Source organism: Hemiscyllium ocellatum, chromosome 5, assembly GCF_020745735.1.
Source record: "Hemiscyllium ocellatum isolate sHemOce1 chromosome 5, sHemOce1.pat.X.cur, whole genome shotgun sequence".
NCBI lineage: Eukaryota > Metazoa > Chordata > Chondrichthyes > Orectolobiformes > Hemiscylliidae > Hemiscyllium > Hemiscyllium ocellatum.
Genome location: NC_083405.1, coordinates 30,610,666 through 30,632,188, shown reverse-complemented (window position 1 = coordinate 30,632,188; position 21,523 = coordinate 30,610,666). Strand labels below are relative to the sequence as shown.

The 21,523-nt window shown below is 39.2% G+C and overlaps 1 protein-coding gene across 3 annotated transcripts in view; it reads right to left on the bottom strand.

Moving 5' to 3' along the window:
- The window catches only part of plekha8 (pleckstrin homology domain containing, family A (phosphoinositide binding specific) member 8), a 62,922-nt gene that overhangs the window by 11,529 nt on the left and 29,870 nt on the right, over positions 1-21,523 (bottom strand). The window contains exons 5-11 of one of the 3 annotated variants that reach the window (XM_060825374.1): positions 16,616-16,768; positions 13,595-13,635; positions 12,254-12,390; positions 10,593-10,779; positions 9,249-9,334; positions 1,134-1,192; positions 866-996 (exon numbers count right to left, since the gene is read on the bottom strand). In XM_060825374.1, the coding sequence (XP_060681357.1) occupies positions 866-996; positions 1,134-1,192; positions 9,249-9,334; positions 10,593-10,779; positions 12,254-12,390; positions 13,595-13,635; positions 16,616-16,768 (794 nt within the window). The remainder of the gene's footprint in view (positions 1-865; positions 997-1,133; positions 1,193-9,248; positions 9,335-10,592; positions 10,780-12,253; positions 12,391-13,594; positions 13,636-16,615; positions 16,769-21,523) is intronic. The other 2 variants (XM_060825375.1, XM_060825376.1) reach the window with 2 other exon arrangements.

Below are 21,523 nucleotides of genomic sequence, written 5' to 3'. Positions count from 1 at the left end.
TTCTCTCCACAGATGCTGCCAGATATGTTGAGTTTCTCCAGCAATTTCTATTTTTGTATGTACTCGTGGGTCGTGGGCTATCAGAGGCAATCTCTTTCAATAGAATCCAAGGAGAAGCAAATGTCTTGAAAAGAAGAAAGACTGAACAGAGAAAAATCAAAAGGAAAGGAACTTCCTTCGTAAATGACAATTAGATCTTACTTCAATGTCAGTCAACATTGTTATCAGTTTTAGAGTATTCACATAATGGCCTCTTTTAAACTCACATTGCGGTCACTATGGGGGACATATAATCTGACAACACAAAGCAGCCACAATTGAAAAGAATTGATGTATACAAATGCTTAAACCTTCCCAATTATCCATAATGTTCTAAGGCTCAATGAAGCAACAATGAAGACTATTAACAATCATCATTAAAAAATCCAATTACATACTTATACCCTCACTACAGGATAACCATATTCTCATTAGCGTGACCTGGTGTAGACAACTCTGTCTATTACACAGTAATACTCTTTAGAAAGTTCTCCAATTCAAATTTTGCTTTTGAAGCTAATTGTATGTAGCGCATATATAAAAGAGAGTGACTGCATTTTGGAACAGGAGGGACTCTTTAGAGACCTTAAATGAAAAAAAAAGCCTGTCAATTTGCAGCATTCGCTTTGATTGTCCCTTCATGTCAAATCAGACTGATACTCCTCGTTTGTCAGAGATGTGTGAAGAATGGGTTTGGAAAAGATTCAAGATTCACTAGCACCACAGCATGAAAGCACATTCCAAATATAAACCTACGGCTTCAGGGCTGAACCAATGAAGAATTTTTTTTCGTTGAAAAGAAGGTCAGAAAACTGCACATACATACCTCTTCAACCACAGGAGTGCCTCAGTGGCAGAGTTCCTCACTGTAGCCTCATCAGTTTCCAATTCATACAGTACTATCTTCTGAAGGGTAGTGAACCTTATGGAATCAGTGATGTATTTCTGATTTATTTTCTGAAAATAGAATACTTCTTTGCAACCATGATCAAACTTAATTGGTTTTAAAAAGCTGATATAATCTATTTTATAAATAATCATTGACGAACAGTGAATAAATGTCACCTTGAGGAATAAAATAACATATCCCTTACCTTAATATTGCCCACAAAATCTAATTTAACTGGAGCAAAGACCGTTGGGCCAAGTTTATCTGTGAGGGAAAAGCGACAGAGATTTAGTGTAAATACTGAAACTGAAATTAGAAGTAAAGAGGACATCTCTGCAATTCATAACCACTTGCAGCAGCTATCTAACCTTTATGATTTGAAAATAATTAGGCAAGCTGTTAGAAAAGTATTTATTTCAAAATTAAAATAAATGGGACATTGAAATCAGTTTCATCTATTCATTCAGAGGATGTAGCCATCACAAACTGGATCATCAGCAGCTTAGCTGTAATATCTTCGGTCACTTCATCCTAGACCCAATACCAGTTGGAAGCTACATTGTATATGGTTGAGACCCCAGCACTGATCCCTGCTGCACTTCTAGTTACAGTTTGTCAACCTGAAAATGGCTCATCTATCACTTTGCTTCTTATTAACTAACCAAGCTTCTTTCCATGCTAATTTGTTACTCTCCTCACGAGGTTTTTTTTTATTTTGTGCCATATTGTTTGCTGTGACAACATGTTGAATGCTTTTTGGAAATCCAGGTGGTTAGCTTGCTTGTTACTTTCTCAAAGAACTCTAATGAATTAGGCAAACTCCTTTTCACAATACAAATCAAGCAGAGTAAACAAAGTTTCACGATTTTCGAACCATCTTGCTGAAATACCTCCTTAATAATGTTTTTGAACTTGTTCTTTTTGAGAGACATTGGGCTAACTAGTCTATAGTTTCCCGCTTTCTATCTTCCTCCTTCCTTATATATTGGCTACATTTACAATTTTTGCTGAGACATTTCCAGAATCCAGGAAACTCTGGAACATTGAGTATCAGAAATAAAAGTGATGAACTTAGAGCATGGATCAGTATCTGGTGCTATGATGTTGTAGCCATAACAGAGACGTGGGTTTCTCAGGGGCAGGAATGGTTGCTGGATGTTCCAGGGTTTAGAGCATTTAAAAAGAATAGGGAGGGAGGAAAAAGAGGAGAGGGTGTAGCACTACTAATCAGAGAGGGTATCACAGCTATAGAAGCTTCCATTGTCGAGGAAGATCTGTCTACCGAGTCAGTATGGGTGGAAATTAGGAGGGAGCAGTCACCTCGTTAGGGGTTTACTACCGGCCCCCCAATAGCAGCAGGGAGATGGAAGAAAGCATAGGTAGGCAGAGTTTGGAAAAGTGTGGACGTAGTAGGGTTGTTGTAATGGGTGACTTTAAATTTCCCAATATTGATTGGAACCTCCTTCGAGCAGAAGATTTGAATGGAGCTGTTTTTGTAAGGTGTGTTCAGAAGGGTCTCCTAACTCAGTACGTTGACAGGCCGACAAGGGGAGAGACCATTCTAGACTTGGTGCTCGGAAACGAGCTGGGGCAGGTATCAGATCTTGTGGTGGGAGAGCATTTTGGTGAAAGTGATCACAACTGCCTCACATTCTACATAGCTATGGAGAAGGAGAGGATTAGGCAAAATGGGAGGATATTTAATTGGGGAAGAAGAAACTATGATGCGACTAGACATGAGTTAGGAGGCATGGGTTGGGAGCAATTGTTCCATGGTAAATGCACTAAAGACATGCGGAGACTGTTTAAGGAACAGTTGTTGCAAGTGATGAATAAATATGTTCCTCTGAGACAGGCAAGAAATGGTAAGATAAAGGAACCTTGGATGACGAGAGCTGTGGAGCTTCTTGTCAAAAGGAAAAAGGTAGCTTACATAAGGTGGAGGTAGCTAGGATCAAGCTCAGCTCTAGAGGATTACAGGTAGGCGAGGAAGGAGCTCAAAAATGGTCTGAGGAGAGCCAGGAGGGGGCATGAGAAAGGCTTGGCAGAACGGATTAAGGAGAACACAAAGGCATTTTACAATTATGTGAGGAATAAGAGAATGGTCAAAGAAAGAGTAGGGCCGATCAGGGATAGCATCGGGAATTTGTGTGTGGAGTCTGAGGAGGTAGGGGAAGTCCTAAATGAGTTTTTTGCTTCTGTCTTTACGAAAGAAACAAACTTTGTAGTGAATGAAACCTTTGAAGAGCAGGTGTGCATTCTGGAATGGATAGAGATAGAGGAAGCTGATGTGCTGAAAATTTTGTCAAACATTAAGATTGACAAATCGCCAGGCCCGGACCAGATTTGTCCTCGGCTGCTTGGGGAAACGAGAAATGCAATTGCTTCGCCACTTGCGAAGATCTTTGCATCCTCACTCTCCACTGGAGTTGTACCTGAGGACTGGAGAGAGGCAAATGTAATTCCTCTCTTCAAGAAAGGAAATAGGGAAATCCCCGGCAATTACAGACCAGTAAGTCTCACGTCTGTCGTCTGCAAGGTGTTAGAAAGGATTCCGAGGGATAGGATTTATGACCATCTGGAAGAGCATGGCTTGATTAAATGCAGTCAACACGGCTTTGTGAGGGGCAGGTTATGCCTCACAGACCTTATCGAGTTCTTTGAGATTGTGACTAGAAAAGTTGATGAGGGTCGAGCTGTGGATGTGGTGTAAATGGACTTCAGCAAGGCATTTGATAAGGTTCCCCATGGTAGGCTCATTCAGAAGGTCAGGAAGAATAGGATACAGGAGAGCTGTCTGGATACAGAATTGGCTGGCCAACAGAAGATAGCGAGTGGTAGTAGAAGGAAAATATTCTGCCTGGAAGTCTGTGGTGAGTGGTGTTCCACAGGGCTCTGTCCTTGGGCCTCCACTGTTTGAAATTTTTATTAATGACTTGGATGAGGGGATTGAAGGATGGGTCAGCAAGTTTGCAGACAACACAAAGGTTGGAGGTGTCGTTGACAGTATAGAGGGCTGTTGTAGGCTGCAGCAGGACATTGACAGGATGCAGAGGTGGGCTGAGAGGTGGCAGATGGAGTTCAACCTGGATAAATGCGAGGTGATGCATTTTGGAAGGTCGAATTTGAAAGTTGAGTACAGGATTAAGGATAGGATTCTTGGCAGTATGGAGGAACAGAGGGATCTTGGTGTGCAGGTACATAGATCCCTTAAAATGGCCACCCAAGTGGACAGGGTTGTTAAGAAAGCATATGGTGTTTTGGCTTTCATTAACAGGGGGATTGAGTTTAAGAGTCGTGAGATCTTGTTGCAGCTCTATAAAACTTTGGTTAGACTGCACTTGGAATACTGCGTCCAGTTCTGATCGCCCTATTATAGGAAAGATGTGGATGCTTTGGAGAGGATTCAGAGGAGGTTTACCAGGATGCTGCCTGGACTAGAGGACTTATCTTATGAAGAGAGGGTGACCGAGCTCAGACTTTTTCCATTGGAGAAAAGGAGGAGAGGGGACCTACTTGAGGTGTACAAGATAATGAGAGGCATAGATAGAGTCGATAGCCAGAGACTATTTCCCAGGGCAGAAATGACTAACGTGAGGGGTCATAGTTTTAAGCTGGTTGGAGGAAAGTATAGAGGGGATGTCAGAGGCAGGTTCTTTACACAGAGTTGTGAGAGCATAGAATGTGTTGCCAGCAGCAGTTGTGGAAGCAAGGTCATTGGGGACATTTAACAGGCTACTGGACATGCATATGGTCACAGAAATTTGAGGGTGCATACATGAGGATTAGTGGTCGGCACAACATCGTGGGCTGAAGGGCCTGTTCTGTGCTGTACTGTTCTATGTTCTATTACAAACAATACATTTACTATCTCTGCATTTTAAAATTTCAGAGAACAGGTCGTTTGGCCCAGCAATTTTCTACCTTTCCCCTAGTGATTATGATTGTTTTAACTTCCTTCATCCTTTTTACTTCTTGTTTGTCAACTGGATAGACTGAGGCTATTTTCCCGAGAACAGAGGCTGAGGGATGACCTTATACGAGTTTATAAAATCATGAGTAGCATAGATAGGTAAACAGACAAGGTGTTTTCCCCAAGTCCAAAATTAGAGGGTATAGGTTTAGGATGCGAGGAGAAAGATATAAAAGGGACCTAAGGGGCAACTTTTTCACACAGAGTTTGATGTGTGTATGGAATGAGTTGCCAGAGGAAGTAGTGGTAGTTAGTACAATTACAATATTTAAAAGGCATTTGAATGGGTGTATGAATAGGAAGGGTTTAGAGGGATAGGGGCCAAGTGCTAGCAAATGAGACTAAATTATGTTGGGATATCTGGTCGCTGGTCGGCATGGACGGGATGGACTGAAGGACCTGTTTCCATGTTGTATAGCTCTATGACTTTATTTTTCTGATTGTTTAGGTCTTCCACAGCAAGGATGAATAAAAGACCTGTAGAATACTCAAGAATAGACAACCGTATGAAGTTGTCCCAGATAGACTCTATAAATTCATTTTCCAGGCTGTGTTTGCCAAACCAATTCATGCAATTTGTTTAAGGTTAAGCTATGATTATTGAAGTTGCTTTTGATGTACCCCTATTATTTCTTCCTGTGTTCTCTGTTCTGTAGTGTAACCACTGTCAGGCAGCCTGTCATGTTCTCTTACAATATTATTACTTTTCTCCACACAAAAACTGCCTTTACATATAAATTTTCTGAAATAAGGTAATCTCTCATTACTACACAAACATCATCCTTAAATAGCAGAGCTAACCTACTGGTTTTACCTTCCTATCCTGTTAAAAAGTGAAAAATTCTTGAACATTTAGGTCGTAGATTTGATTAGATTACCTATAGTGTGGAAACAGGCCCTTCGGCCCAACAAGTCCACACCGACCCGCCGAAGCACAACCCACCCATACCCTACATTTGCCCCTTACCTAACACTACGGGCAATTTAGCATGGCCAATTCACCTGACGTGCACATCTTTGGACTGTGGGAGGAAACCGGAGCACCCGGAGGAAACCCACGCAGACACGGGGAGAACGTGCAAACTCCACACAGTCAGTCGCCTGAGGTGGGAGTTGAACCCGGGGCTCTGGCGCTGTGAGGCATGCCAAAAACATGCCAAATTAATGATCCTTGGGAAGAAGGAGTTGAAGCAACATAATCAAACTGTTTCCTTGGAGAGAGGAGGTAACAACGTGGGTGACACAGTGGCTCAGTGGTTAGTGCTGCTGCCTCACTATGCAATATCACCTGCTTTCAACAGGAAGGATCCAATGGTGTAAAATGCCAGGGTGACTCAACCTTCACAGTCAGGGAGATGATTATCTTGATTTATAGCTGGGAAAGTCCTCCTTCTCCCTTCTTGCAATGCTTCCCCTGTCTGCCTCCTTTGCTCCACGCCGTGGTCATGGTCACACCATCACATTCCTGATGATGGCCGAAACGTCAACTCTCCTTGCTCCTCGGTTGCTGCCTGACCTGCTGTGCTTTTCCAGCACCACACTCTCTGATCTCCAGCTTCTGCAGTCCTCACTTTCTCCTCTTTTCATGTAAGACAGTTTCATTAAGGAACAAACAAAAAGCCTCAGAAGGGTTTGTTTTCCTTAAAACAAAAACTGACCAGGTTAGAGTTAGTTCCCCTCTGTATTAATGGAAAAATCAGTGACGCATAAGAAAATAAGTAAGCAAGCAGCACAGCAAGAAAAGAGTTTTACTTATTAGGCTTTTATGGACAGGCCCATAGATGCATAGATTCATACAAACATGCAGATTAGGATTGGGAGGAGGTCATTTGGCCCCAGAATCTGTTCCATCATTTAATAATACTCCACCACTGATCACATTTCCATCTACTCCTGATAACCTGACACTCCCTTATCAACAATCTATCCATCTCTGTATTAAAAATATGTCAACACTATTTCCACAGCTTTTTGAGGAAAACAGTTCCAAAGACCTCTGATCCTTTAAGAGAAAAGAAATTCACCATCTCGGTCTTAAATGGATGACTCTTATTTTTAAATGATGACCTTGAATTCTAGATTCTCCCACAAAAGCAAAGATCGTCTCCACATCCAGACTGTCAGCTCCTTTAAGATCATATATTTAGATCAATCTGCCTTTTACTCTAAGTTCCGGCAGATGCAAGTGTAGCTTTTACAACCTCATTAGGCAACCAGACATTATTCAGGTAAACCTTCTCTGAACTACTCCCAGCACATTCACGTGACACCATGGAGTAGATTTCCATTCAATGCAATCAGAACTTGGGGCAGGGAGAGGGTAGATTGAAATATAACTTTACTGGGTATCTTGCTGCTGTCTCGTCACCATCAATTTAGTGATTTTCCATATGCATAACATGCCAATACAATGACACTATGAGCTGAATTTTTACTGACCCAACTCTCAGGAAGCAGTTTGTTCAGAAAGTCAGGGTGATGAGGAATCCATCATATGGGACTCCGCCACCATCACACCTCCCTGACACACTGCGGACATTTAACCCCACTTCGTGTTGGGGAAGTCAATAATTGGTTCTCCACCTGGGAAATGGGTTGATTAAGACTGGACTGACAGCAGGTCTCTGAAAGCTGTGATAACAGGAATGACCATGCCAGAAATGGGGGTTAACCAAAGGGTGCGTGCAACTGAGTAACATGGGCCGGGGATAGGAAGATTAGAGGACTCGTTATGAAGGGAATGTGAGATGTTGCAGCCTGGTGGGAGAGATGGAGAGAGGTGGTAACCACAGAGGCTCTCCAGGCAGTTCCCTGGATCCACAGATTAATAAGAAGGCACTCATCTTTGATCTGTCTAGTTGTCATCTTGAGGAAATAATTGGCTGGCATGAGATTTGAGAACCCCAGCCTCCAGCAGTAAAAGCTTGGAAACTGCACAACAGTCAGGCTTGCTGCATTGTTACGGTATTTGAAGTCGCCACCTACATCCTTGGAATGGATTGGTTGCCCATCCATCTTCCAGATTTGGTTAAATCTTGAAATGTGAGAATTCAGGTGGATTTGGAAAGAAACAGATTTCAACAGTTTTGATCAACCTCACCCCATTTTTAACCCACCACTCTACCCTAAACCCACCTGCTTTTCCAATTGTGATTCAATAGAATGTTCTAAAGCACTAATCTGTGATATAAATTATGGCATAATATTATACATTTCCCATGATCTGTGTCATAGTAATTTTAAGGTGCTCCTGTGTAGAATATAAAGATTGGCAGAATTAGATAAGCTGAGTTACTTTACAGCACATGAACAAGTCAATGTTCAGCTGGGTAATGGTTTATATAGAAACAGAGAGAACCACAATAATTAGGAACAGGAGAAGATCATTTGCTTTGTCAATCCCCTTGGCCACTCAACGTGATCATGGTTGATGTCCTCAGTGCCGTATGTCATACCCCTTGACACCTTTAGCCTCTCATACTCCATTTCTTTCTTCATCACATTCAGTGACTTGGTGTCCACAGCCTTTTGGAGGTGGAGACTTCCACAGGTTCAGTGCCCTCAGCGGAGAAATTTCTCTTCGCCTTCAATCTGCAATGGCATACCATTTATCTGGGACCATGGCTTCTTCTTCTGGACAACCACCACTACAATTCTCAATCTCCTGGGAAATATCAACCTCGACTCCCATTAGAATTTTATATGTTTGCATGAGATCCCTTATTGTTCTAAACTCCTGTGAATCCAGGCCCAGTTGACCCACTGTTTCTTCATACAACTAGCATGCCATCCAAGAAATCATACTATGAACAGATTGATTATTAGTTATAGCAGCAAATTTTAAAAGTCCAACTTGGGATTTTCTCTCTTTTCAGATGGGACTGTGGAACATGCTGCAAAAATGTCAATCTTCCACCAGCAATAACTGCCTACCCTATCAGCAATCAGCTGCTTAGTTACATCATATATGACCCTGACAGCTCTCCAATTATTTGTTTACAAGACAATCATTATCAGAAATGCAGATACCTCAGAGGTATGACAAAAAAAATCCTAGAAATTGCATGCTTTTTGCATTTTCTTTGCCTCCCTATCTTTGGACTTATTACTAACAAAAAAGGTTAAAAAGGTTAAATGATTCACACAAAATATTAGAGCACAATTACATTTGGGTTATGCCATGACTTAAAGATTTTTTAAAAAGTTACTTGCCAACAAAAGAAAACATTTTGAAATTAAAGGAGTATTAGAATAAGTTGCTTGCAACTCTCCCTCCATGATAGAACACACATTTTCTTTCAAATTTACCCATAAATATATTGCAGAAATTAAGGTGCAATTTCCTACCTAATACTGGAACTATTGCATAGCAAGATTCCAGAAATGGTAGAGTAGGAATACCATTCTCTTCCTCAAATTCGATATCATTAAATCTGAAAATGAAAACAGCGCATACCATTGGAAAGTATTGAGAACTATACAAACAAATTCCAGTGAACACTATCATTATGGAAGCTCAAATTTAAAAAATCAATAAATAGTGGATAGGTTATCATGGAGAAGTTGAAATGGTATCAATATCGGCACAGAAGTTCAATCAGGGCAAATACCATGCATAATCAGTAATAACAAAATAAAACAAGATAACATTACTTGACTGGTGGTCAGTTGAAACGGTATCAGCTATTTGAATAAATTTACATAATAAATTGCATCATATAGCCAAAATCAGAATTTGCTGACCTGTAAATCCATTCAGATTGTTTAAAGTATTAGATCAATGTTATGATTAGCTGAAACATATGTGTCCCAGTTTGATTATTAGATTAGATTACTTACAGTGTGGAAACAGGCCCTTCGGCCCAACAAGTCCACACCGACCCGCCACCCACCCATACCCCTACATATACCCCTTAGCTAACACTAGGGGCAATTTAGCATGGCCAATTCACCTGACCCGCACATCTTTGGACTGTGAGAGGAAACCGGAGCACCCGGAGGAAACCCACGCAGACACGGGGAGAATGTGCAAACTCCACACAGTCAGTCGCCTGAGGCGGGAATTGAACCCAGGTCCCTGGCGCTGTGAGGTAGCAGTGCTAACCACTGTGCCACCGTAACCTCCAGTCGGTAGAGACTAATTTTGAAACTTATTTTTCCCCCAATGATTAACTTCTGGCTAAATAATTGCAATTTTCATTGACAATTGAAAAGCTAATTTACTTTATCACTAGTAATTTCAATATTGGTTTTCCTTAACTCTGTACACAGTACATAAGTGGTGATTTATGCTACTTCTTTGGGAATTTCATCAACTTTACATTGACAGATTGAGGACAAGCATAACTTCATTATTTCTATCGCAATCTGTCACAATTCCTTTAAGAGAGTACTTCAAATGAAAGCATTAAAAGGGAAATACAGCTGTAAATCTTAACATCCCACCATACCCAGAGGATTTCATGCTATGGAAAAAAAAGTTTGTCCATGTTCCAAAGCATCACTAACCAGTTAGAAGGATGCCCTTTATTTCAAGGGCGAAACCAGACAAAGTTTAAATAAACAAAAAAAATTATCATTTGCTTAAAGAAAATTACAGTGATTACAAAATCAAAATGATTGAAATCCTGTTCCTGAAATGAAGCAATTTTTTTGGCAATGCATGGGGATTCTCATGCAGACTTTCCATACCTTTGTTCCATTGCACTGAAAAATGTCTGAATCTCTCTGTCTTCTGTTTCCGGCGTTGCATTTGTGTCACCCAGGTCCTCGCCACTTGTGGGAACTTCGTCTGCAAATTCAGAAGGCTGAAGTTCAACATTCACATCAGTCTTCTCAGAAGCTGCAACCACTACTTCAGTGTTGTCCATCCTCTCTGCTTATATGACAACAAGAAAGAAAAGCAGAGAATTAGAACAGACTTGGCAGAAGTCAAATTTTCATTGTTTAAAAGAATGCTCATTCGGATTAGGCTACTTATAAATTATAGACTGACACCGAATTAAATACCCAATGTATATTTTCTGGAACTAAGTTTTAATACAAACATCTTGGGTTTCCTGCAACAAGAGTAATTTACCCCAAAATAACCCAAGATCATTGACTCATTTGTTGTAGCACTGTATAGATAATGACTGTTAACATACTTTGCAAGAGGTTCAGTGGCAATCCGATAAGGCCAAGTTTTGCTTGCATCTGAAATGCTGCTATTCAAAGAAGTGGACTTTATAACCTCTGAGTAGCTGGGAAAATTACTGAAAAAAATGCTGAGCTGCAACTGCCTCCATTCAGTTTTAGTTCAGCATCATTTGCAGAAAACAAACACCAGCATTCATAACGGAAGCAGAGCCTGTATTGCATGGCAGCTTCGGAGATGCAGAGTGCTGCTGAGTTGCACCATGCACAGCTTAGGAATTTGCATACTATGAAGTACAGTGATTTCATTCTTCTACTTCACTCGTTCAGAACAAAAGATAATGGGAAACAAAAAGAAAATGCAATTGTTTGGAAGGATCCATTACTTAGGTTGTACAATCTTTCTTTTGTTGGGCTGATTTGAAAATCTTGTAATATTTTTCAAGAGCTTGCTGAGCTTTGAATACTCTGCTTAAAAATATTCACTGCTTTCATAAACGGTACTCTAAAATCCCCTTGTCCCATAAAACGGTCACAAGGTGCATTAAGCAATACATATGCAAAAAGCTTCTCAGAGACTTCAAACAATAAAGGTTCTTATGCAAACTATATGCTGTAGCAAGAATACTCTACTGAAGCAGCATCAGACCACTGCAAGAAGTACATTTAAAGTAGCTTCACCATTAGTGAGCATTCCAGGGAAGTTGAGGGAGTTTTCAGAATGCTCCAAAACATTAAGCTGTATTACAATGAATTCATTGGTCAAAGGCAGTGGGGGCAGGGACGGGGGTTTTGCACTTCACTCGTCATGTAACAAGCTTTCACCCACAGATTTTAATAGGGGAAAAATCGAAAGGTGCTTTAGAGGACCACTCTGGGCCTACCTAATTGGATTTTACTTCATTGGATTGAACATCATTGCTCAGCTTAATTCTTTTAACTTTCGTTTGAGAACTCCATCCAGTTACATACAAAATTCCCAATTTTGGTGTTATGCAAAAAAAAACTGTTGACTGGGTTTCTACTGCAGTGCACTTGTACTAACGTAATTTTATAACTTAAATAGGTTACAGTCAAGGATTCCATTCATTAGCTTGTTCCATTACCACACACTCCAAGCAGGGTTACAAACATTTAACCCACTCCAGGGCTTTGTCAATATGGCTCTCTTGACAGTTTGAAATGTTATTTATTCTTCAATTTATTGAATAACATACCTTCCATATTTTCTGCATTTTCCATTCTTGAGTTTAGTTGATGCTGATTGTCATTTTCTGACTGTGGTCTTCCCACAGTCTTGAAGTTGGCCTCGTCTATTGTCGATTCATTTTGAAAGTTATTCAGCTCATTCCTGCTATAAACAATAAACTTTATTATTTATATAAAATAGCTTTTCCAGATTCTGTCAGATCAGCAATAAAATCACACAAAATGATGCCTTCATTGAAATTCATTCATTAACAATAAAATTCTTTGGGACTTTAGCAGTGACAGCAATGTAATTTCACTATTACATCACCATTAATATGATACTATCATCCAACAAATTCCAAGTTATGCCTTTTCAAGCAAAGAAAGAATTTTAAATAAATTTACACTGTCTATTGTTTGGAAAACAAAGTATTTTTTTCCTCCACATTTCCAGGTAATTCCTTCATGTAATATTCTCAAGTAAGGAGAGGCAAATTACCTGTTTCCAAAACTATTAATATTTTCCCAAAGATTAACTACCAGGAAATATTTGAATGGAAGAAATTAAGCCTCCAGATCAGGTATGGGGAAGTGAAAAACAACAAGTGCACTAGCACTTGTGGGCGGCACGGTGGTTAGCACTGCTGCCTCACAGCGCCAGAGATCCGGGTTCAATTCTTGCCTCGGGCAACTGTCTGTGTGGAGTTTGCACATTCTCCCCGTGTCTGTGTGGGTTTCTTCCAGGTGCTCCGGTTTCGTCCCACAGTCCAAAAATGTGCAAGTTAGGTGAATTGGCCATGCTAAACTGTCCGTAGTGTTACGTGAAGGGGTAAACGTAGGGGAATAGGTCTGGTTGGCTTGCTCTTCGGAGGGTCGGTGTGGACTTGCTGGGCTGAAGGGCCTGTAAGTAATCTAATCTAATCTAGTTTTTACTTTGTACATCACTAATCTGTCTTTAGCCACTGACCAAAATTAATTGTTTTTATATGTTCCCAATTTTGATCAATTTTAACAAGACTGACCATGCTTTGGATCTACAATGACACCACTTGTTTTCACTCTCATAGCAGCAGCAGCAAGATCGTTTGATAATAGCAACTCAATCAACTTTTTTTTTCATAAAAGCCTTGGTTATTAGTTTTATGACTGTGAAACATGGCCAAAACAGAAAGCTTGCCACATTTATTGAGTTATCGGTCACTGAAAAAGAAATTCATAATTTGGAGCTCTGAGATTTTTAACAATTATGGGTAGCCAAATTTGAATGTCAATTCTGAATGGAGAAACTGCAAGTCTAACATTGTATTCCAAATGTTACTGATCTATGCAATACATTTGGCATGAAACCATTTGCGATAAGTTCTGACCTTTTTGTGCAACTGTAACTGGATTGATGATGGTGTTTAATCTACAAAAATGATAAAAGAACACAAATTAGAATAAAATGGCAACATCTCTAACTCCTCATTTAACAAATGATAAAATGTTGCTGATGAATTTTATAGTAACAATCATCCTGACCCTCACTGTTTCAAAAGCTTGCTTCATTGAGATATATGACCAATATCATTTAAATCTCAATCTAAAGTTTAAATGTGTCTTGTACAACAAGAAAACGGTCCTTAAAATTTCAACATTCCCAACTTAGGAGACTGATTGAGACTACAAAAGTATGTGACAAGTTCAGATTGTTGAATTAATCAATTAATGTCCAATTAGACCATTTTGGTATCGTCCTAGCATGTGGGACTACTGAACAAGTCGGATCCCAGAATGAAATCTGGCCTGATAAGACCATATTTTTATTTTAGTTAGTGTGGGGTCAGTCAACATCACAGAGTTTCTTTAACAGCAGAACAGCAGCTTATTACTCACAAACAAAACCAAAGTTATACAGATGCAAAATACAATGAGAAAACACTTTTAAAACATACAGTAAGATAAAGCTTGAATTAAGACAAATCCAGAAAAGCTAACTCTCGATATCTGATATTTAAATTTGAGTTAGTTGATTCTCCCCAGCTGTTGTTTCTTGTGAACAACATAATCTTCTTAAATGAATAGTCTCAAAACCTGCAGCTTGGACTTCTTAGCTTTTAATTATCTGCAAATTCCTAACCAAATCTGGTTGGTCTGTAATTTGCAAAAGCTTAAGTTTCCTCCTATGATAATATGTGTTTTGACTGAATGGTTTGATACTTATTTCTTGAAAAGAAACTATGATTGCTTCTGACCCCAGTCAGGGCTCACCAGAATTTGCTAAAAATTTTAATTCCCTAGGGATTGTCAATCCTTGACTACCCTTAAACAAAAACAATTTCAGGGCCTTCAGTACTCACACCACCTGTCATAAACCAACACAGTAAAAATAATCCTCCGTTACCAATCCAGGGTCCCTACTCTAACTTATTCTGAATTAGTCATTATCCTGGAAAGACTGCCTGATAGTTATTATGATAATGTTTCCAACCCGTCATGAAAGTATCCAACCACATGGGCTACTATTTTAAAATCCAAAGTCTACAAATGATATTTAAACATACAAGTTTCATCACAATTCCCTCTTTAAAATAAAATTGTATGATCCCAACTAATATCATTACTCATAAGTCAGATCCCAAACTGCAATTTGGCTCGATAAGAGTTTTTTTTTGTTTTAGCAAGGTGGACAGGTTTGCAATGCTTCAGATTTGGTTTTGACAATAAAACAGAAGTTTATTACTCAAAAGAAATGAAGATAAAATGAAATAAACTATTTACTTTGTGTCACATTTAAAGATTTTGAAACACACTGTAAAACACAATTCCATTTATCCCAATGAAATTCGAAAAAGAATTCCCTTCTTTATCATATCTACAACTAAACCATCAACTTAACCGATGTTTCAATTCCCAGTCTTGAGAAACTGATAGCCTCTACTTTAAGCCTGTATACAACTGGACTTTGGTAATGTAACTAAACAATTCTGGTCTGGAACTTCCAAACTAAATTCCTTACACTGAGGTAACCTATTTCTTAGCAGTTTGAAGCTTCCTTCTGGACAAATTGTTTACATATTCAACTTCAACCAGGAATTCTGCAGACTGAATGTAAACTGGTTTTCCAAGTAATGGGTCTTTCCTTTAGTCAACTAGCAACACAATTCCAGATCCTTCTAACTGAAATGTAATGCACTACAATGTTTATTTTGTTCACTTGCAAAACTTTTCTGATGTAAACAAATTCCCCTTAGCCTCCACAAATTCTCTTTTTTTTTAATCAAAGCTTCAGCGAGCCTTTTAATTGAATCATTACATTCTTTTAGCAACACAAAAGCCCACATACAATACATACAAACCTAAACTCAAAAATAAATTATTTTAAAATATATAATAAAAATTGCACACATTATATCAGAAAATCTAATAATTTTGGCTTTTATAAAAGAAGATAGTTTTAACATGTAATTTAAGGGAAGAGAGTTTCCATATAGAGCTAGGCATCTGCAGGATCTTCGACGATCTAAACTACAAGAACTATTCATCAAGGTTAATGAAGGTTGCAAATTCACAAATAAAAGACTTAGAGATAATTTAAAGAACAAATTATATGAGCAAACCTTGAAAATATCCAAAAACTGTAATATAAATTAGGTAAGATTGCAAATAGCTATAATGTCCGCCAATTTAATTGTGTTGCCTTAGTAGATGCTTTCACCCAAGGACATTGAAATGAATTGTAACACCAGCACTGAGATTTATACACAATGTTGATCAATTGTAAGGTAGGCAGAACACCAGTTTGGATTTCAGTCTTCTGTCAGTGCAAAGTAATAGTCACATTACCACAGCACAGCGGTAGTATGAAAATTCTTGTTTAACTTATTGTTGAAATGCTTCAGATATTTTCAGATTATTTGCTGCCCAGCTTATTTGATGATTATAAAAATGCATATTAAAAAACATTAAAAATACAACCATGTAGGAATTTTCCTTCTCGAACACCTGCTCTGGTTGTGTAGTTACTTCTCTCATAAAGGGATCAAGGAATATTAGCAAAGGGACAGAATTCAGATCAGTTTCTTTCCCCATTTATTAAAAGCTTTCTCATTTCATTTTCCTTTTTTTTAAATTGCTTTAATAGCAGCCATATAGCAGGATAATGAACTAGAGCTAAGCCAAAGAAATAAATATATTAAATGGTGTGTAACTTTAGTAAGGAAAGTGTGTTTGTGATCCAATTTATTAATAAATATCTCATGGTTCCAGGACTTTGTATTGCAATCAATTTGGACCTGCCAGAGCAAGTTAAAAAGACAGAGGTTTAAAAGAGATTCAGCATATATCATTTGAAGAGAGCCATTACCAATAGTGAATGTAAAAAAAAATTGCTTAAAAATCAAACATACTCTGTTTGGTTTTATGACCGTCACATGTGGGGAACTTGGAGGTGTCGGTTGAAACAGTTCAGGCCTCAAGGTAGCATTTGCAATTTGCATGCATTCGTCCAATGTCTTCATAAAGGTGTTGCAAGTTGATCGTAGAAGAGTTGCCATATCAATCTTCATGAAGAAAGAGGAACAAGAAATAGAACAATATCATTATTTTGTTTTAGGCTGTCTAGAGTGGGATTGTGACGGTGACAATACATTGGTGTGTTTGTCAGCCCATGATGCCATGACATTAATGGGTTCCTCAAAGTCAGTGTCAAAAATAGAGTAGCATGCAAATCACAATAAAATTATTGTGGGACTCCCCACCCTCCTTACAACAGTAAGAATCCCCCTTGAAAATCAGAATGTAAGTACTTACACAGGAGAACAGTACATGACTCAGTCGTTCTAGTAGACAAATAAAAATCAGGAAAAAGCCATGCCCTTAATATTATTTTATCTTAAATACCTTTTATTTTGCAGTGTTATGTCACTGTCAATACAAATGGTGTAAAAAATAACTATTTGCATATGATTGATTATCAGAGGGGGAGTCTGGTTTCCATAGCTTGCAAACAAATGTGGGGAATAGAAGATTAAAGTGCAGCTAGTGATATTTGTTTTGCCATCAACAGAGGAAACTACAAAATGACCTGGAATGTACAGGAGAACAAACTTAAAAAGACCAATGATATAACACCTTTGTTCTCTCTGGTTCCACATTTGGGATTTTAAAAGGTGTTAGTGAACATAAAACACTCAGCGTCAAATTTTGTCTTTAATAAGTTTCCATCAAAAGTAAAAGCCACACAGCACCAGAAATCCTAACATTCAGGATTAAGTAACAATTCCAAAAAAATGCAATTTCCTTTGGAGGGACGGTACACAAAGCAATAAGTTAGTGTGCACAAGTCTTGTTCTCAATTGATTCAAAGAGTTCTCTTTGGCTGCTCTCATTAGATAATTTTATAGCACCTCATTCAAATTGAGGAAGCAAACAATTACAAAAGATGGTTGGTCTGTTGGTTTCAGAAGCAGTGATGTCAGGACAACAATGGCTGCCTCCAGTACTGTTTGCTATTTTTCATTCAACAGTTCAAACACTGAGCCATGCAATTTTTAACCTTTGTGGATCTGACCTTCCTTCATCCGTCGTGCAACAAGATTCGTCTACACTATTTGTCCGTCATCAGTGCTTTAGAATGACACTAGAATTCCATAAGAATCGCAACTAGATTTTGAGGGGAGTGGAAATCTCACGCAGAGATTTCTGACACAAGATACAGATCAGAACTTATTCAGAAATGTGGATTTCCATACTGACTACTCGCTCATTGGGCAAAACAGTCAAGGGAAGAATTTTTCACAACAGTCATCTGTTATATTCTGTAATTTGAAAGGTCCAGAACCACAGACAGCCACTTCGACAGCTTCTATCAAATGGTAGAAACAAAAGGTTAGGGTGCGGAAGGTATGGTAGCAGTTAAGTAACATGCCAGCTGGATAGGACGCCAGTTAAATTGGTTACCAGGTGGGTAGGTGGTATGGTGTCAAATGGTTAGGCAGGGTAAGTGATACAGTGTTCAGGGTAAGTCAGATTTGGTGGGAGAAATAGCATCCAGCAGGGGCAGAAGTGAGGGGGTTGGATTCAGTGGGGTGAGGGTTTGGGTCTGAGACTACCTTAAAATCATGTACAAGAAAGGAGGTTTTACCTAGTCTATTTATGTAAATCAATTCATTGTTCTGTAATAGCTTCTGTAAGTAACTTCAATAGTTCTCTGGGAGAGAATGAAATAGTCCTTCCAACTTCACAAACACCTCCATATTATTCAATCTGACTACAGGTGGGTCAACGTTTGAGGTTCAATTTCTACTTTAAAGTATTAAATTATTAATAATTTAGTCATGAATCATTCTGATATTTTTATTCCACTCCAGACTATCTTCCTTGCTGTGGTATCGCTTTAACATATTAGAGTGATAACCTCCCTGATATTATCTGCTGTCTGGAGAACACATCACATAATTCAATTGTTAGAGTTTCTTTTGGACTTTATAAGGTCCAGTGAATCTGGCTTTTAGTAGTTCCTTGGAGACGGAAAACAGCATTAACTCATTGTCTGCAGCAAAAAAAATCCAAGCTTTTTATCAGCTCTAGTTTTCATTGCTTGTTGAGCATTTTCTGGCCAACTCTCATCATTTGGTTAGATCTTTTTCAGAAACTGGCACACAAGTCTCCAAAGATCGGTTTCTATGTATTGCTTTAATTAATGCCTGGATTCCTTATATTACATTCAAAGTGCCATGTTCTCACCCAACCCATCTATATCCCTCTGCAGACTCTTTGTGCCCCTCTCAGAGCTTACATTACTGCTTTAATTTTATCATCATAAAACTTGCTACACTCACCTCCCTCATCTAAGCCGTTGGGATAGATTGTAAGTAGCTAAGGCCTAAGTACTGAAATTTGCAGTATCCTGCCAGATACTTGAAAATTAGCACGGCCAGCATCACACCCTCGACTCTGATCTCCAGCATCTGCAGTCCTTACTGTCACCAAGATACTTGAAAATGTTCCAATTTATATCTACATTCCATTTTCTGTCCATTAAGTAAACCTTATTCCATACTAATACATTACCCCCAACCCACAAGTCCTAGTTTTGAATGGTAGCTTCTTGTGTGATACCTGGTTAGCACTGCTACCTCACAGCGCCTGAGACCCGGGTTCAATTCCCGACTCAGGCGACTGACTGTGTGGAGTTTGCACGTTCCCCCCCCCCGTGTCCACGTGGGTTTCCTCCAGGTGCTCCGGTTTCCTCCCACAGTCCAAAGATGTGCGGGTCAGGTGAATTGGCCATGCTAAATTGCCCGTAGTGTTAGGTAAGGGGTAAATGTAGGGGTATGGGTGGGTTGCGCTTCTGCGGGTCGGTATGGACTTGTTGGGCCGAAGGGCCTGTTTCCACACTGTAAGTAATCTAATCTAATCTACTCTGACAGAGTAATCTAACCTCACTGAGTGCTTTTTGAAAATTCAAATACACATATCCACTGGCTTCCCATTAACCATCTTAACAGCTGTGTCCTTAAAAAAACATAATTCTGCATTGATCATGCTTAACCATGTGATCATTTTATTTATGCATAATAAGAGACTAACTCATACAATTCACTGCTTTATCATTAGCAGTATTAGGTTTGTTAATTTCTTTGGAAACAGTTCTAGAACTTCAGGAATCTGAAATGCCAAAACCAAACGTGTCAATTATTCTGCAGCTACCTCCAGTACTATTCATTTTCTTATTCTGATGACTTTAAATTTTCTTATTCTTGCAAGACTTTTGGTATGCTATCATTTCTGGAATGCTTTTAATCCCTTCCATTGTGAATCAACAATAGTCAAGGATGGAATAAGAGGCAGGGAGGAAAATGGAGGAGAGTCAATAGCCAGACCAACCACAAGTAACGTTAAAAATCACACTACACCAGGTTATAATCCAACAGGTTTAATTGGAAGCACACTAGCTTTCGGAGCGACACTCCTTCATCAGGTGATAGTCCGAAAGCTAGTCCAACACTGGCATTCCAAATCATAACCACGAGTAAGTAAGTGTTATCCCTGCTTCTATTTGTTTACGTTCTTACAAATACAAAGCGCTGTTTAATGACCTTGTGAATTCATTATTCGAAATTACTATTACATCTATCTTTGCCTAAATTGGTCTATGTTTAAATGCTCTGATCACTTCCTACATGTACACTAAACAAAATCAGATAGTCATCATCTGTGTTTTTGTCTAGTTTACTAATTTTCTTTCCTCATTAATTCCTTGGTCCTCCATATCGGAGTTTTAAAACTCAGAATCCCCAGGCTTACTGCTCGTTTTAGCAAACTCCTTAGATGCCAGTTACTGTTTGTCTCCCACCATATAGACTCAGTGATGTACAGCATGGAAACATACTCTTCCGTCCAACTCGTCCATGCCAAGTAGATATCCCAAATTAATCCTGTCCCATTTGCCAGCACTTGGTCCATATTCCTCTAAAACCTTCCTATTCATAGACCCACCAAATACCTTTTAAATGTTATAATTGTACCAGCCTCCTCCACTTCCTCTGGCAGCTCATTCCATACATGCACCACCCTCTGCGTGAAAAAGTTAGCCCACAGGGCCTTTGGACCTGTTGGGCTGAATGGCCTGTTTCCACACTGTAAGGATACTATTCTATTCTATTTTATATCTTTCCCTTCTTACCCTGAACCTACGCCCTCTAGTTCTAGACTCCCCACCTTGTCTAATTATCCTATCCATGCCCCCCATGATTTTATAAACTTCTATGAAGTTATTCCTCAGCTTCCGACGCTCCAGGGAGAACAGCCCTAGCCTATTCAGCCTCTCCCTGCACTTCAAACTCTCCAACTCTGGCAACATTCTTGTAAATATTTTCTGAAGCCTTTCAAGTTTCATGACATCCTTTCAATAGGAGGGAGACCAGAACTGCATGCAACATTCTAAATGTGGCCTAACCAATGTCCTGTACAGCCGCAACATGACCTCACAACTCCTATACTCAATGCTCTGACCAATAAAGGAAAGCATACCAACTGCCTTCTTCACTATCCTCTCTACCTGCGACTCCACTTTCAAGGAACTATGAACCTGCACTCCAAGGTCTCTTTGTTCAGCAACACTCCCCAGGACATTATCATTAAGTGCATAAGTCCTCCTCTGATTTGCCTTTCAAAATGCAGCACCTTACATTTATCTAAATTTAAGTACAACCATAATGTTATCCCAAATCAAAAATGTCACACCCCCTTCCCCCTCCCTTTCTACCCTTCCTATAGTGTCAATATCCTTGAACATTAAGCTGCCAGCCCTG